This window comes from Candoia aspera, chromosome 5 (genome assembly GCF_035149785.1).
Source record: "Candoia aspera isolate rCanAsp1 chromosome 5, rCanAsp1.hap2, whole genome shotgun sequence".
Lineage (NCBI taxonomy): Eukaryota > Metazoa > Chordata > Lepidosauria > Squamata > Boidae > Candoia > Candoia aspera.
In genome coordinates, this window is record NC_086157.1 from 45,558,719 (window position 1) to 45,575,278 (window position 16,560).

A 16,560-nucleotide genomic window follows, 5' to 3' on the forward strand; every position below is an offset into this window, starting at 1 on the left:
GGTGGTTGCCTCTCAGCCTTCACCATTTTTTTACATCCCTGACTTTTTATATTGCCTACGAAATATAAAAAGCAAAGTTCAATCATTGGGAAAGTGTTTGTTTGTTTGTTTTTCTCCATTTCTTCCTCAGGGGATTACTAGAAGATGCAATCCCCTTGTGGTCATATAATCTTGCAAGCACACAAAAACTCAGTAGATTCTTATTGTGGGGAAATTCCTTGGAAGGCAATTGCTGGCTTTGAAATTAACTTGACACTCCCACCCCCAGCCTCGGACTTTGTTAAAAAACTTAATTGTACTCAATTGCACCTCTGTTCATTTACTTGGATTACTGTACCGTACATGCAGGAAGAATTGCAAAGAAGGAAAAATAAGGAATAGATTTGCAAACAATAAAACTAGCCTAGAGTGATGATGTTGGGTACATTTTATACAAGAGATGGTTATCTGTAAAGTTGTTTAGAAGTACCCCTAGTTTCCTGCTAGGTACTTTAAGACCCTAAAGATAAAATCTTTTTCCTTGCCTTACAATTGGCTAGCACTGCTTAGGGATCTTAATTTTGGGTGCAATCTCAGGTCTATATGGAGATGTTCTGCTCTGCTGGTCAAACATCCTTCATGGGCTCATTTATTAAAGCACTGGGGATTTGCCTTCATGGCTGCTGAGAACAAATTTGTTGCAAATTAGGATTTCCTGTTCACTTCTTCTCATCTTATCCTGAATAGAGATTCAGTGAACCACATCTGCTAAATTACAGTATGTTCTCTTATAACATCAGTCTCTGGGGGAAAAGAACTTTAAGTACATTATTAATATAGCATTGGCATTTAGACATCTGGATAAAAGTAATTTGAACATGTTATCCGTAGGATGGAGGGATGCTGTGATTTGTTTTGATTCAGGTTTTATTTTGCTAAAAACTGTAGCTAAAGCTTAATACAATGAATGCAGTTACTAATAATATTGAAAGTGATTTACTTTAATTGGAAAGACACGTTATTCTTTCTCTCATACTAAATTTTGAGTATATTAGACAGATATTTTAAAAAAACAGAAGTATATGTTCATTTTGATTTTATGAGGGTAATAAATATTATTCCCCTCACAATTACAGTTTAAATCAAAAGGAGAACATAAGAAATATGTAAAAATAAGTGACAGAGAAACACAACCATCTCTCTCTTCTTTTTTCATCCATATTAAAACTACCGACATCATGATTTTAGAGAAATTGGGGTGTTCCAATGTCAGAGTGCTCCAAAATCAAGATGGAATAGGTCTACTAAAATGTAAGATAATTGGGCACATATTTGGTCTTTTTATTATTTTTTTCCCCAGTTTCTCATGAAAATTCAGTGAAAGCAATTCCCAGAATCTCTGGAGTTACAAAAGAGAAGCTCAAGAAAATGCTTCTTCACAAGAAGAGTGCAAAAAAGCATAAAGACATAAAAAATGCAATCCCAGCATCTAAAGCTCAGGTGGAGCCATTAGACTATCAATATGGCTTGTATCCAGAGAGTGCCTTCAGTGAGCGGGGGAAAAGCATTGAAGATGTCAGAAAAGACAGCAAAACAGTAGAGAAAGGAGGTGTGGAAGAAGGAGGAGAAAGGGAACACCTTGAAAACCAGACTGTCCATGAGAAGAAACTCAGGGGAGATATATTTTGTAAGTTTCACATTTTTCCCACCAAATCCATAAGTTTATGGCAGTTTTTGACAGCACTTGTGATTAAGGGCAAAGGATTTTTAAATAAGTACATAAAACTGGTTGATAGATCCCACCAAATAAAGGGACACAATATTATGCATTTATTATATATTAAAGTCATTAAATCTCATGTAAGTTAGTCTTCTCTATTCTAGAGCACTTCTGATGTCTTGAAACTACAGCTACAATACCCATTATATTCACTGGGTATTGATTACTGCCAGCACATCTGGAGGGCAGCAGGTAGGAGAACTATCGTGCAGCTAAGTAATTGCTTAAGACCTAGATGTGCAACCTTTCTCAGGTTAAAAGATTCATGTGGACCTTATAGAATATGCTGGAAGCTGTATCTGAGCAAGGCAAACCCTATCCTTATATGATTACCACAAATCAACAGCTAAAGAAGGGGCTGGAATCATTACTTAACAATAATGTATGATCAGGGAAGTTTGATTCCCACAGAGTTTAATTAACCAGTTAATGCCAGGAAAAAGGGGTTAGGTTACAGAATCTTGGAAACTAGGTAAGTACACTCAGGCCCACATAGTAAGTATCTTAAAATGGGATCTCTGTGAGCTGTTTGATTCTCTTTCTCACAGATTCCCTAATAGATGGACTGATGCTTTGCTTAAGAGTTAAGTTTGAAATGTCTATTTTGTCCTCATCTGCCACATTTTGAAAAATTCCTTTTTCTTTCTCAGATTCTGAGATTGCCATTGCAACAGAGTGCCTTGGGGACCTACAGATTGTGGCCTCATGGTATAAAGCATTGATGAGCAGTTCACAACCCCATGTATCCTAAAATTATATCATCATAATCTGATAACAATCTGACTAAATTTCAACAGGTCATTTTTAAAGACGGTTAAGGATGGGAATGAGATAACAGGATGAGACATGCCCCCAGTTTTCCAATGCAGGCAAGCAGAAGGGAATCTGCACTACTGTTCAATACAGTCAATCAGAAAGGAGATACTGCAGGATTAGAATGGGCTGTACAAACTCTGTAGGTGACTTTCAGATGTGAACACTGGGCTGCCCTTAAAAGACAGTCATGACTACATCTGTTTTTCTCAGAAAGCACTCATCTATAATTATGAAAAGCTGCTCATGGTTTAGTAACATTTCAGTATTTAGGATTTCAAACTGCCTCTATTTTTTCAAGTGAACCTTATTTAACAATAGGATCAGTTGTTACAAGTTTTTAGTTTGTTGTTTATTCGTTTAGTCGCTTCCGACTCTTCGTGACTTCATGGACCAGCCCACGCCAGAGCTTCCTGTCGGTCGTCAACACCCCCAGCTCCCTCAGGGACGATTCCGTCACCTCTAGAATATCATCCATCCACCTTGCCCTTGGTCGGCCCCTCTTCCTTTTGCCTTCCACTCTCCCTAGCATCAGCATCTTCTCCAGGGTGTCCTGTCTTCTCATTATGTGGCCAAAGTATTTCAGTTTGGCCTTTAATATCATTCCCTCAAGTGAGCAGTCTGGCTTTATTTCCTGGAGGATGGACTGGTTTGATCTTCTTGCAGTCCAAGGCACTCTCAGAATTTTCCTCCAACACCACAGTTCAAAAGCATCGATCTTCCTTCTCTCAGCCTTCCTTATGGTCCAGCTCTCGCAGCCATATGTTACTACGGGGAACACCATTGCTTGAACTATGCGGACCTTTGTTGTCAGTGTGATGTCTCTGCTCTTAACTATTTTATCGAGATTTGTCATTGCTCTTCTTCCAAGGATTAAGCGTCTTCTGATTTCCTGACTGCAGTCAGCATCTGCAGTAATCTTCGCACCTAGGAATACAAAGTCTTTCACTGCTTCTACATTTTCTCCCTCTATTTGCCAGTTATCAATCAAGCTGGTTGCCATAATCTTGGTTTTTTTGAGGTTTAGCTGCAAACCAGCTTTTGCACTTTCTTCTTTCACCTTCATCATAAGGCTCCTCAGTTCCTCTTTGCTTTCAGCCATCAAAGTGGTATCATCTGCATATCTGAGATTGTTAATGTTTCTTCCAGAGATTTTAACTCCAGCCTTGGATTCCTCAAGGCCAGCTTGTCGCATGATGTGTTCTGCATACAAGTTGAATAGGTAGGGTGAGAGGATACAGCCCTGCCGTACTCCTTTCCCAATCTTAAACCAGTCTGTTGTTCCGTGGTCTGTTCTTACTGTTGCTACTTGGTCGTTATACAGATTCTTCAGGAGGCATACAAGATGACTTGGTATCCCCATACCACTAAGAACTTGCCACAATTTGTTATGGTCCACACAGTCAAAGGCTTTAGAATAGTCAATAAAACAGAAATAGATGTTTTTCTGAAACTCCCTGGCTTTTTCCATTATCCAGCGGATATTGGCAATTTGGTCCCTAGTTCCTCTGCCTTTTCTAAACCCAGCTTGTACATCTGGCAATTCTCGCTCCATGAACTGCTGAAGTCTACCTTGCAGGATCTTGAGCATTACCTTACTGGCATGTGAAATGAGTGCCACTGTTCGATAGTTTGAACATTCTTTAGTGTTTCCCTTTTTTGGTATGGGGATATAAGTTGATTTTTTCCAGTCTGATGGCCATTCTTGTGTTTTCCAAATTTGCTGGCATATAGCATGCATTACCTTGACAGCATCATCTTGCAAGATTTTGAACAGTTCAGCTGGGATGCCGTCGTCTCCTGCTGCCTTGTTATTAGCAATGCTTCTTAAGGCCCATTCAACCTCACTCTTCAGGATGTCTGGCTCTAGCTCACTGACCACACCGTCAAAGCTATCCCCGATATTGTTATCCTTCCTATACAGGTCTTCTGTATATTCTTGCCACCTTTTCTTGATCTCTTCTTCTTCTGTTAGGTCCTTGCCATCTTTGTTTTTGATCATACCCATTTTTGCCTGGAATTTACCTCCGATGTTTCTAATTTTCTGGAAGAGGTCTCTTGTCCTTCCTATTCTATTGTCTTCTTCCACTTCCGCGCATTGCTTGTTTAAAAATAATTCCTTATCTCTTCTGGCTAACCTCTGGAATTTTGCATTTAATTGGGCATATCTCCCCCTATCACTGTTGCCTTTTGCTTTCCTTCTTTCTTGGGCTACTTCTAGTGTCTCAGCAGACAGCCATTTTGCCTTCTTGGTTTTCTCTTTCTTTGGGATGTATTTTGTTGCTGCCTCCTGAACAATGCTGCCAACTTCTGTCCAGAGTTCTTCCGGGACCCTATCTACTAAGTCCAGTCCCTTAAATCTATTCTTCACCTCCACTGCATATTCCTTAGGAATATTAGTGAGCTCATATCTAGCTGATCTGTGGGTCTTCCCTAATCTCTTTAGTCTGATCCTAAATTGTGCAAGAAGAAGTTCGTGATCTGAACTACAGTCAGCTCCAGGCCTTGTTTTTACCGACTGTACAGATGTCCGCCACCTTTGGCTGCAAAGGATGTAATCAATCTGATTTCGGTGTTGTCCATCTGGTGAAGTCCATGTATAAAGCCGTCTCTTAGGTTGCTGGAAGAGAGTGTTTGTTATGCAGAGTGAATTGTCTTGGCAAAATTCTATCAGCCTATGTCCTGCTTCATTTTGTTCTCCCAGGCCATACTTACCTGTAATTCGAGGTGTCATTTGACTGCCCACCTTAGCATTCCAGTCTCCTGTGATGAAAATAACATCTCTTTTAGGCGTGTTGTCCAGTAGGTGCTGCAGATCCTCATAGAACTGCTCTACTTCAGCTTCTTCAGCATTTGTGGTTGGGGCGTATATTTGGATCACTGTGATGTTAGATGGCTTGCCCTGAATTCGAATTGAGATCATTCTGTCGTTTTTTGGGTTGTATCCAAGCACTGCTTTAGCCACTTGACTATTAATTATGAAGGCTACTCCATTTCTTCTGTGGTCCTCTTGTCCACAGTAGTAGATCTGGTGGTCATTTGATGTGAAGTGGCCCATTCCAGTCCATTTCAGTTCACTGACGCCCAGAATGTCTATCTTTAATCTTGACATCTCACCAATAACCACATCCAATTTGCCCTGGCTCATAGATCTTACATTCCAGGTTCCAATGGTGTGTTGATCCTTAGAACATCGGATTCGCCGTTCACCACCAGCACCATCGGCCGCTAGCCGTCCTTTCGGCTTTGAGCTAGCTGCGTCATCACGTCTGGGGCTAGTTGAGCTCATCCTCTGTTCCTCCCCAGTAGCATTTTGACCATCTTCCGACCTGGGGGTCTCACCTTCCGATGGTATACCGACATATCTCTGGTTGTACTGATCCATTTAGTTTTCACGGCAAGAATACTGGGGTGGGTTGCCATTACCTTCCCCAGGGATCGCATTTAGTCTGACCTCTCTGTCATGACCTTCCCGTCTTGGGTGGCCCTTCACGGTTTAGCTCATGGCATCATTGAGGTGCTCAAGCTCCAGCACCACGACAAGGTAACGATCCTTTGCTGAAGAAGTTTTTAGTAGCAGTAGTACTTATTTAATAAGTAAAGCAGTAGTACTTTACTTATTGTGTGCCTATACTGTACCTAAGCACAGTACTGGTAAATCAGAATTTGTGATGGGTTCAAATTGTTTTTAAAAGTGATATGAATTACATTTGTTTTGCTTAAGAATTTCAAAACACCCATATCACTATAACAAAGCACACTTAAATAAATGAGATTGTTGATTCATGTATTTTAAAGGCTATTAACATTGCAGTACTTTGGAGCATTGTTAGCTTAAACAAGTAAACATGTTTACAGTTTGCTCTTCAATATTTTAATAGCTATTTAACTTTGTAGAATTATACGTATATAAACTTAGTAGAAATTATAATTTTTATTGAATGACCTTTAGTTATCTCTTAGTAATTTTAATATGTTTCTTTGCTGATATATCCCACAACACAGCAACTCTGAATTCTCTTCCAAAACTCTTGAGTCATTATTGTGGATGTTTCGGGATATAATAGTTAATTATGTTATAGCACAACTCTGAAGAATTTCTGTCCCCCATGTGATATTGTACTTTAACTCCTTTTATCCCTAACCACTCACTCAAAGTATCTGGGTCTGATAAGAATGGGAGTCTCAGAACATGTGAAGGAATGTTGTAGTTCATTTTAGCTGCTGGACTTATTGAAATAAGGCTATTTCGAACTATACCTTCAGGAGTTTCCTTCTTTCCACAAATTATTTAATATTCAATTCAGCATAGGATTTAAGAAACATGCTAAACGATGATCAATCTGAAATGAAACTTTGCAGACAGCTGCAGGAGAGGTAGGGAGACAGCACAACCACAAAGCTCATCAGTACTTTTTTCCATAATGCCAATGTATTATTACATTGTATTATACACCCATTGGTTCTCCATATCCCTTATGGCAATTGCCAGAAGTATGTGAATGGACTTTGATGGATCCTTCAACAAAGCTGAGAAGAGACCATATGTTATAGTGACCACAATGTTGCAGCTCAAAATGGCCTCATGGCAAATATCCTTACAGCAATAGGAACAAAATAGCCTTTTAAAAATGAATTTTAATATTTAGCCACCCACAAAGAAACAGTGGGTGTGCAGTAACAATCTTACTTAAGCCTCTGATGCTGGGTTCCATAACTGCTATAGATAAAGGCAGAACAGAGCATCTTGTTAATTGCATTCTTTTTAAAGGAGACCAACGTGTACAACTTTTTCTTGCCTTGCTATGGCTCATGACTTTGATTCTCTGCCAGACATGTTCTAGGATTTCTTCCTTATATGACTCAAACTGTCTTTATACCAGAGATTATAGCCACACAAGTCATACATATGAAAAAAACCCTCTAGCCTGTATGGGAGAAAAACAGACTTTTCTAATCAGCTCAGGCACTGTGGGGCCCCTGTCTCCCTCATAAAATTTCTCCTTTTCTTAAATAAAACTTGTGCTGAAAAACAGGCTGTGTAAAATAGTAGTTGGCATGGTAAGTTTAACTGAGCTTTGGATAGGATCTTCTGCCCTACCCAAAGATGTCTCATTAGTCTGTATGTTCTTTGCCAATAATTATTTTATCGTTCCTGTATCATATTCTATCAAAGTGTCTAATTTGTATTTATTTACCTGCTCAAACTATTACTAAGTAATTTGATCAAAGCTTTAACAGATGCTGCCTTAAAGATTTATTTTGTGTGGTATTTATCATTCCAATGTCATGGTCTCTCTGATCTTGTTCCAAAATTACCTTCTTGATGCTGGGAATGTAACAAAAATCAGGCAACAGGAACCATCCATGGAAACTGATACCAGGGCTGTGCTGCCAATTTGTTAACAAGAGGTTCTCCAGTCACAGATGTTGGAAGCATGGAGAAAGTCTTTATCTGGTGGTCTGCAAAAAAACAAAGGCATCCTTTTTATCCTGCTTTCTCTTTCTTGCTGGTCATCTGGAACAAATTTTTCAAGAGAGATGAATGTGATTAATGCCATCAGATAATGTGTGAGCCTGCCCTCTCAGGTCTTTTTTATTTATTTAGTAAATTTATAGGCCACTCATCTCATATACATAACTCTTGGTGGCTCACTATTAAAATAGAATAAAAACAAAAAGAACCAGAGTTAAAAACAACAAAAATAACATAAAAAGTAGCAGCTGAGAAAACTCACAACCACTCAAACAAGCCATGACACGGGCCCATGATATCAGGGCCCCAGGCACGATGGTAAAACCAGGTCTTAGTGACTTGTGAAAGGCCAGTAGAGTCAGGGCAAGTCTAATTTCTGGGAAGAAATGGTCCTATAAGTAATCTGGCCCCAAGCCATGAAGGGCTTTAAAGGTGACCACCAGCAGCTTGAATTGCAGTTAGAAGCATACTGGTAGCCAGCGCAGCTTGCAGAGCACCAGCTGGAGCTTCTGAATACTCTTCACAGCAGCCCCATGTAGAGAGAATTGCAGTATTCCATTTGGGAGGTGACTAAGGCTAATGACTGTGAGCAGGGGCCCTCGGTCCAGGAACAGATGCATCTGGCACACAACAGAAAGCTATTCAAAGGCCCCCCTGGCCATGGCTGCCACTGGCTCATCAAGCAGGAGCCATGAGTCCAGGAGGAACCCCAGACTGTGCACAAGATCTGTCTGGGAAAGTGCAACCCCATCCAAAACAAGAGATGGAAGGTCTCCAGAACCAGGGGTTCCTAAAACCCAAAGCTATTCGGTCTTACTAGGGTTCAGCCAAAGCCTGTTGTTTCCTATCCAGACCCCCACAGCCTCCAGATACCAAGACAGGACCTCAATAACATCACTCAGATGGCCCAGGGTAGACATGTATAACTGAGTATCATCAGCATACTGATGATACTTCACCCCAAACTGACAGATGACCTCACCCAGCAGCTTCATGTAGATATTAAACAGGAGAGGGAGAGCACTGAGCCCTGTGGCATTCCACAGAGCAAAGGCCATGGGTTGAACCTCTCCTCCCCTATCAACACTGACTGGAACCAGTCTTGGAGGAAGGAGGAGAACCAGCATAACACCATCTCCAACCCCCAAATCTGGTCCAGAAGGATACCATGATTGATGGTATTGAAAGCCATTGAGAGGTCAAGAAGGATGCACCACACCCATCCTACTCATGCAGAGATCTTCCCAGAGTGTGATCAATGCCATCTTGGTCCCATACCCAGGCCTAAATCCTGAATGAAAGGGGTCCAGATAATTTGCTTCTTCAAGATTATCTTTGAAGCTGCTTCTTCAACCACCTTCTCCACAACCTTTTTAGGGAAAGTTAGAAACTGGAAGAAAATTGTCCAGTCCCATTGGGTCCAGCAATGGCCTCTTGTAATGGCAAGGCTGACACCTCTTGAGGAGGGGGTGGACCACCGCCTCCTTAGGAAATGGTGGAACTAACCCCTCTCTCAAAGAGGAACTAACAATTGTGAAGACCCAACCACATGTCACCTCTCAGGCGGCCTTAGCCAACCAGGAGAAACATGGATCTAATGCAGAGGTAGCCAAGCTAACAGCCATCAGAACTCTGCCCATGTCATGAGTACTGATGGTGAGAAGGAGGAGGCCACTATCCAGGGGCAAAAACGCATGTGTGGTTTAGAGAGTTTGAGCTATCATTCAGAGAGACACAGAACAGACCTGCCTTGAATTTTGGGGGTTTATCTGTCTGAGTTTTCCCAAAATTCTTCAGTTTGGTAGGATTTTCTGTCTACTATAGCAATAATAAAGCACTAGAGACTTCTTCCTCATCTCGGTGTGGTTCTTGCTTAGTCAGGACAGCCCACTTCCTCAGGACCAACAGGATCAGACTCTTCCTTAAGTGATCTCGAGCTGTGATGGAATGTGTTCCTGAAGGAGGGGGTGATGTGGTGGATTTCGGTGCTGCCGGTGATTCCCAGGAAGGAGGGACTGCAATCCAGGCAGATAAGAGGATTCACAGTCCGGAGACTGTGCTGGGAAAGTTAAGAGGTTCAAGGTAGCTTCAGTCTAGAGTCTCCCAGGTTATTTAGAGTAGCTTTAGTCTGGCAAGATTCTGTCTGTCTGCTAAAAGCAATAAAGGACTGGAGTTTGGATTACGCTGACTCGACATTGTCCTTGGGCCGGCCCTGACATCAGTCCTGTATCCCTTGATGGGACTGAGCTGCAACTTTGTAGAGCTGACTTAGTTCCTTCGCCTGCAGACATGACCAGGTCCTACCATGGCCCTCCCATCTGCATCATCCTACCATTCTCCATGGTTGCAATATGTTAGCCCCACTAGGTAGACCAGACTGAGAAATCAACTTGCTTTGTTTAAAAATTTGGGATATTATTGCTGTTCATTTGCAATTTCAAAAATACCTTTTCTGGATTTATGATAAGAGATAAATGAATGCTAGCTGCTGCTGCTGTCAAAAGGGGATTGTACAGATCTGGCAGCAGTGGAATCTGTGATCAGTTTTCTATATGCTTGTTCTGTAATTTATCATAATGGGAAATCTTCTGTTTGATCACCTATATGTGTATGTGCATTTATTTGAGTAGCATGATATTAACAATGTATGCTTTAATAAATTAGACAAAGAAGCTGCTGTTTTTGGTCCTCACATGGCACAAAAAGAAATTCCAGTCTCAAAAGGAAAGCTGCAAGGTGGGCAAATTTATTTATTTATTTATTTATTTCTCTGTCAAATTTATATAGCTACCCATCTCACAACAAATGACCAAGGAGATAAGTTTTGATCTGCTAAAGTTTGATTTAACTTTATTAAAATTGCTTTAAATAATTTTGTATTTCACATTTATCAGAAATAATCTGAAAGAGCTGCTTAAGGATTAGTAAAATTTTCCTTGGATACGTTTAAAAAATCTTGCTTGCTTTTTTAAAACAAAGTTCTAGTCAATTCGTGACTTTCTTCAGAACTCTTAAGTGGTGCTGAACTGTAAGTTTCACGATTGCCACACAGTTTGTAGGACATCAGGTTGGGGACACTGGAATAAATCTTGTGCTTCCTTCAAGACATTCCACTTGTATATTTTATTCTGACATTTTGTCTGTGGCATTTCACTTTTGACCTGCTTGAATCTGTAGATTGGTTCACTTTTTATTAAAAAATATATCTGAAAATATAAAATCAGTTTTTTTTAAAGGCTCCTTTCTAAAGTACAACCTTCCTTTGGTTCTATGCATTTTATGCCTTGTAAAGGATAGCATAAAAAAATTGTACAGAACTAACATATTGAGCAAGCATCACTCTATCTGAGATTGTGTTACCTCACACTGAGCTGGTGTGGAGGTGGACGAACTTTCTAAAAAGGAAAGTGTAAAAAATAAAATGTATGCATACTCTTACATATTATGGCACATGGCCTGAAGCTGTCACGGCATAATTAAGATATTCCCTTTTTGTTGTTGTTTAGATTTAGCTTAAAAAATCTTGGGATAATTATAAGCAGCTCATTTCAAGACAATGCATTTTGATTCCAAAATCCCTGGTAATATAAGTATAATATAAGTAGCCACACCTATGCCAGCATGATTTGACCTCCTGCTTGCTAAGATAAAGAAATCTGAGTTCCTTGAACATCATGAGATGACTGTTTCTATGCAACAATACACTTTTTCTTTGGGATTTGTAACATTGGTTATATTATAGGTAGGGTTCTTTGGCGATATTTTTAATTAAGTTTTATTGTTGCAGTTTTAGATTAATACAACTTTTTGTCTTCCTGTCTCTGAACCTCAATCACTGTTTCTGGACATCACAGTTGTAGACTGCAGCTTTGGTCGAGGTTCTTGTGCTTGGGAACAAGATACAGATGACGACTTTGACTGGAATCCTGCAGATCATGAGTCTGGTAACTTAATCTATGGCCTGATTCCAAGGAGTTCTACTTATTATCAGGAGATTGGATAGGGTTGGAGATTTATTATCAAATCTTGGCACCATATTAAGCCTTTCCCTAGAGCTATTCCTAACTTTTGAGGGAGCCCCTGAACCTACGGCATATTTCAGATAAGAACATTCATCTATCCAAACAGCTCTCTAGAGTCTCAGGCAGAATCTGTCTCTCCCTTGCTTCCTGATCTTATTTAACTGGAGATGTCAGGGGTTGAATCTGAAATTTTCTGCATAAATAGCTGTGATCTTTTACTTTGGGGGAAGTAACCACAGCATTCAAGATGAAGCAAAAGTGATTTGTAATTTCCCTTCTGTATATTTTTAGGTGATGGATATTACATGACAATTCCAGCCTTCATGGGACACAAGAAAGATGTTGGGCGTATGAAACTTCTTCTTACCCATCTGGAGCCAAAGAGCATTTATTGTTTAATTTTTAGTTATCGACTTGCAGGAGAAAGGGTAGGGAAACTACAAGTATCCCTAGGCAACACTACCAGTAGTCCTTCCTGGGAACAGAATATGGGAAATGATGAACAATGGAGGACTGGACAGGTTGAAGTGCACACAGGGGCTGAAACAGCTATGAATGTAAGTTAAAGACTAAAAAACAACCACAGCTCTCTTCAGGTGTTTGCCTTATGTATGAAGAGCAATTGGGCTGAGTATATTAACCACGTTGCACTGCATACTTTTTGCATGCTTCAATCCCTTACTTACTAAGTGTTAACATCCAATGTTCAGGGGCAAGGCATGCAAAGAGTATAGGGGGAGGCAGGCTTATAAATGACCAGTTGTAACTATTTTGTTTTGCTATTCCTTAAAAGCTACCTAACTGTAATAGCAGTTGGGGCATTTAGATTTGTACAAAGTAAGCTTCAGATTAATAATTCCTGAGGAGGTGCTATTGTACATGACCTTTCCTTGTGGATTTTCAGGAGACATCTTCTTTGCCACTGCCACAAGCACAAAGCTAGACTAAAGGGACCCTAATGTTAGGTCTAGTAGAGTCTTTTTGCAAGTTGGAACATCTGGAAACAGGACAACTAGAGCGGGCTGTGCAAAAATAAGTTATGAAGTCAACAGAATGAGGTGATGTAATTGTATGTAGGAATGACCTTGGGAGATAGGAGGAAGAACTGCAGACCTGACAACTGTCACGTAAAACATATCTCAGTCCACAGAAGTGGGGGAGGCATGGGAAGCATTTCAGAAGGGACCCTCCCTAGTTTTCTGGAAGTAAAAGGAGAGGAGGGGAGAAATACTTTCAGACTTGCAAGACTGATGTTAGCCCTTTGGGGTAATCCAGAAAAGAAGCACAACAATGAATACCAGCTCTATATTGTAAGGTTACATTAAAAGAATCTTGCAAATCTGAAAATATTTCTCCCCTTCTCTCCTTTTACTCTTCGAAAAAGTAGGGAGGGTCCCTTCTGAAATGCTTTCCATGCCCTTCCCCTCTCCTTCTGTGGACTGAGATATCTTTTACATGAGTCCACTCTGTGGCTCTTTCTCCTGTGTCCTAAGGTCATTCCCACATAACATTACAGGTGATGAGGAGACTTTTCAAGGAGTAAATTCTGGGGTGTGATGGAAATCTTTTTTCTAACAAGCATATGACATGTTTCAGCATGAATGAAAAACAGTTATTCACTAAATAACAAATACTTTGGAAATGACCTTAAGTTGGAAGATTGACTAAATCAACTGCTACAGGAACAGAAAATAAATGTAAATCACAATATGAGTAAACTGTCAATATTGATTACTTCGTGCTTTAGATGGTGTTTTCTAAAATTTAATTGTAAATTATTGCTAAAAGTAATCTAAATATTTGACTTGCTAAAGTATTCTTGATGACTGAGAGGAAAACCAATCAGAAGATTCAAGACATTCAAGTGTTAGGACAAAATTGCAATTGTGAGGGATACTTACAGTTATACGTGATAGCCATTTTTTCCTTTTTTTGTTGCTTGTTAAAGAAAGGCAAACTACTTCACACAGGTTGTGGGGTACTTTTGAAATATCTTAAAATGGCACTGGAAACATTTCCACATGATGGCATATTATTGTTCCAAGAAAGGAACAACAGTGTGTAATGACTGCCTGCCTTTAAAAAGAAAATGGAAATGAAATGATCATCTGGCCATCCTGTAAAGTTGCAATATCTGAACCTCAGAAGACCTGCAGCCATCATCTATAGCCTTGTGAAGATTATGGAATTTCTTTCCCCACCTTTAGCAGAAGATAACAATCCAGATAAAGTAGGGAGAGATTCTGCCTCCAATCAACAGCTGCCATTAAACTCCCTTAGTATTTAAATTGAAAAGCATTTATTATTCTATTGCACAGAATAATTTTGGTTGAAAAGATAGGATTTAACAAATCAGTAATGATGCAAAGATACTAAAGTTATGTGTCTTCTATTTTATCCTGTACCTTCTTGTTGATAGCACAATTTTATTAACAATGTTTTCTTCCTTCATTTTATCAGATCACTTTTGAGGCAGAACGTGGGAAAGGTAAAACTGGAGAAATTGGAGTTGATACCGTTCTACTGTTTTCTAATTTATGTTCTGAAGACCTGTTAACACTGGATATCTGAACAGATTATTTTAATTTCTATTATATTATTTGTTGTTATTCATACAGAGATTTTGTATTGCCATAGCCTAAAATGTAGATCTGGGAACTGCATCTTGAACTGTGATGTAGATTTAAAAAAAACTGATAGATTTAAATATCTTTGGTTAGATAGTTGATTTTTACCTAAACATACTATGTTTTCTTTTACATGTAATTATACTATATAATTTGTAGTCATGTTATACAAAAAAAAGTCTAGTGTTTCTACAAGAATAATCTTTGCATAAAATCCCTTTAAGGCAAATTTCTACTTTACTTGAATATTCCCTGAGTTTTCCTATAGTACTGTAATGTTTTAGAACAGAGTGAACACTGTAAGGCCTCTGACCAGGTACATCCTGATGCCTATTTTGTGGCCCTGGACCCCTGTTTTTTAACCTAGTTGCTGAAACATGATGCATGGTTTCCTGACCTTATGAAGAGCAAAACACACAAAATGTAGTGGAAGTTCTACAATAGGATTTTTATAATTAAAAAACAAAACAACTGTCTCAAACAATTTAGAAACTCATGATGCAGGCACTTCATATTTTTACTGACACAAGTATCAGTACGCCCTATATACTAGTATTACATAGTGCATATACTCACAGATATCAGCGGATAAGCTGAACCCCATTTTTGGGTGCATTTCGGCACCTAAATTCTTGGCTTAACCATGAGTATATACGGTACTTACTGTGTTACATAAATGGGAACATTATGCTTAGAAGCTAGTAATATTAGTCTGTTACTACTTTTCTGCTAGAAATGTTAAGCTCATTGTTTTTAATGGTGCTTTCCCAAAATCTATGAGTAGTGTGCCCCCGTTTTCTTTGTAAATCCAGATACAACTATAAAAATGCCACTTCAGTATCTATCTATCATCTGTCATTTATCATCTATTAATCATCTATTTATTTTGGGGAAAAGTTATGTTTCCCTATTATAAATAATGCCTCTAAGTTATAAGGCGACATACTAATACTAAAGCGAATTTATCAGGGTTAAGGTTCATACTGCAGGGAACATATGATACTCCAATATTGATCATAATAGACAGAAACATAGATTCGCCTTATAGAGTTTTTCCCCAACCCACAGGCATCTGTGCTGAGACACCAAATGGTTCTCCTTCCAGGCATATGGAGATGAGGTTCAGTCTGTATAAACTTCCCTATTTCTTTTGGTGAAGGACAGCTCTGTATCCCCACTCTTACTGTGATTTCTCCCATTACCTAAGCTAAGGGCTCTGCCTCTGCTTGCCAAGAATTTATGTCCAGCTTCAGAGTGTTCCCAGATCTCTGAATCAGGTTCAAATTATTTTTGTATGTCATGGCAGAAAAGTATGCAAGCCACAACCCAACTGGGAATTAGATACATTTAAAAGTAGATATATTTCAATCAAAGGGCTTGAGAGCATAAACAGTATACACATGTGTCTATGATGTATTTGGGAAACAGAAGACAGATTCTCTCTTTTATAAATGCACTTATTCATAATTAATTTGATAACATTCCTGTATAATGCAATTACATAGAGAAAAAGTATGTCAATTAAGCTGTCTTCTAAAATGAAAATCCATTAAAGCTCTTTTATTAAGCATTCAAGTTTTCTTTTGGAAATATTTTTTCTGTAAGTATTTATGATTCAGAAAACAATACGTGAAAATTTTTCTGGTGTTAATTGATATGTCTGAGATAAGATGTTGCTCTTGAAACTTATCGAAGTATATTTATGAATAACTGGATTTGCCTTTAAATGTTTAATATTACAAATGATGACAGATCTGTATTTAAAGGCAAAAACATTTTCCACATTACAATTGTACAAGCTATTAATGATGAACTTACAAGTTCAGACCTTGAGAAAACTTTAATGTATGTTTGCACATTTGT

At 39.0% G+C, this 16,560-nt stretch overlaps 1 protein-coding gene across 1 annotated transcript in view; it reads left to right on the top strand.

The window, feature by feature from the left end:
• Positions 1–15,512, top strand: part of EGFL6 (EGF like domain multiple 6) — a 51,005-nt gene extending 35,493 nt beyond the window's left edge. The window contains exons 8-12 of the mRNA XM_063304686.1: positions 1,340–1,666; positions 10,713–10,784; positions 11,903–11,992; positions 12,362–12,627; positions 14,531–15,512. Of these exons, the coding sequence (XP_063160756.1) occupies positions 1,340–1,666; positions 10,713–10,784; positions 11,903–11,992; positions 12,362–12,627; positions 14,531–14,641 (866 nt within the window). The 3' untranslated portion in view covers positions 14,642–15,512. The remainder of the gene's footprint in view (positions 1–1,339; positions 1,667–10,712; positions 10,785–11,902; positions 11,993–12,361; positions 12,628–14,530) is intronic.
• Positions 15,513–16,560: the final 1,048 nt, after the last annotated feature.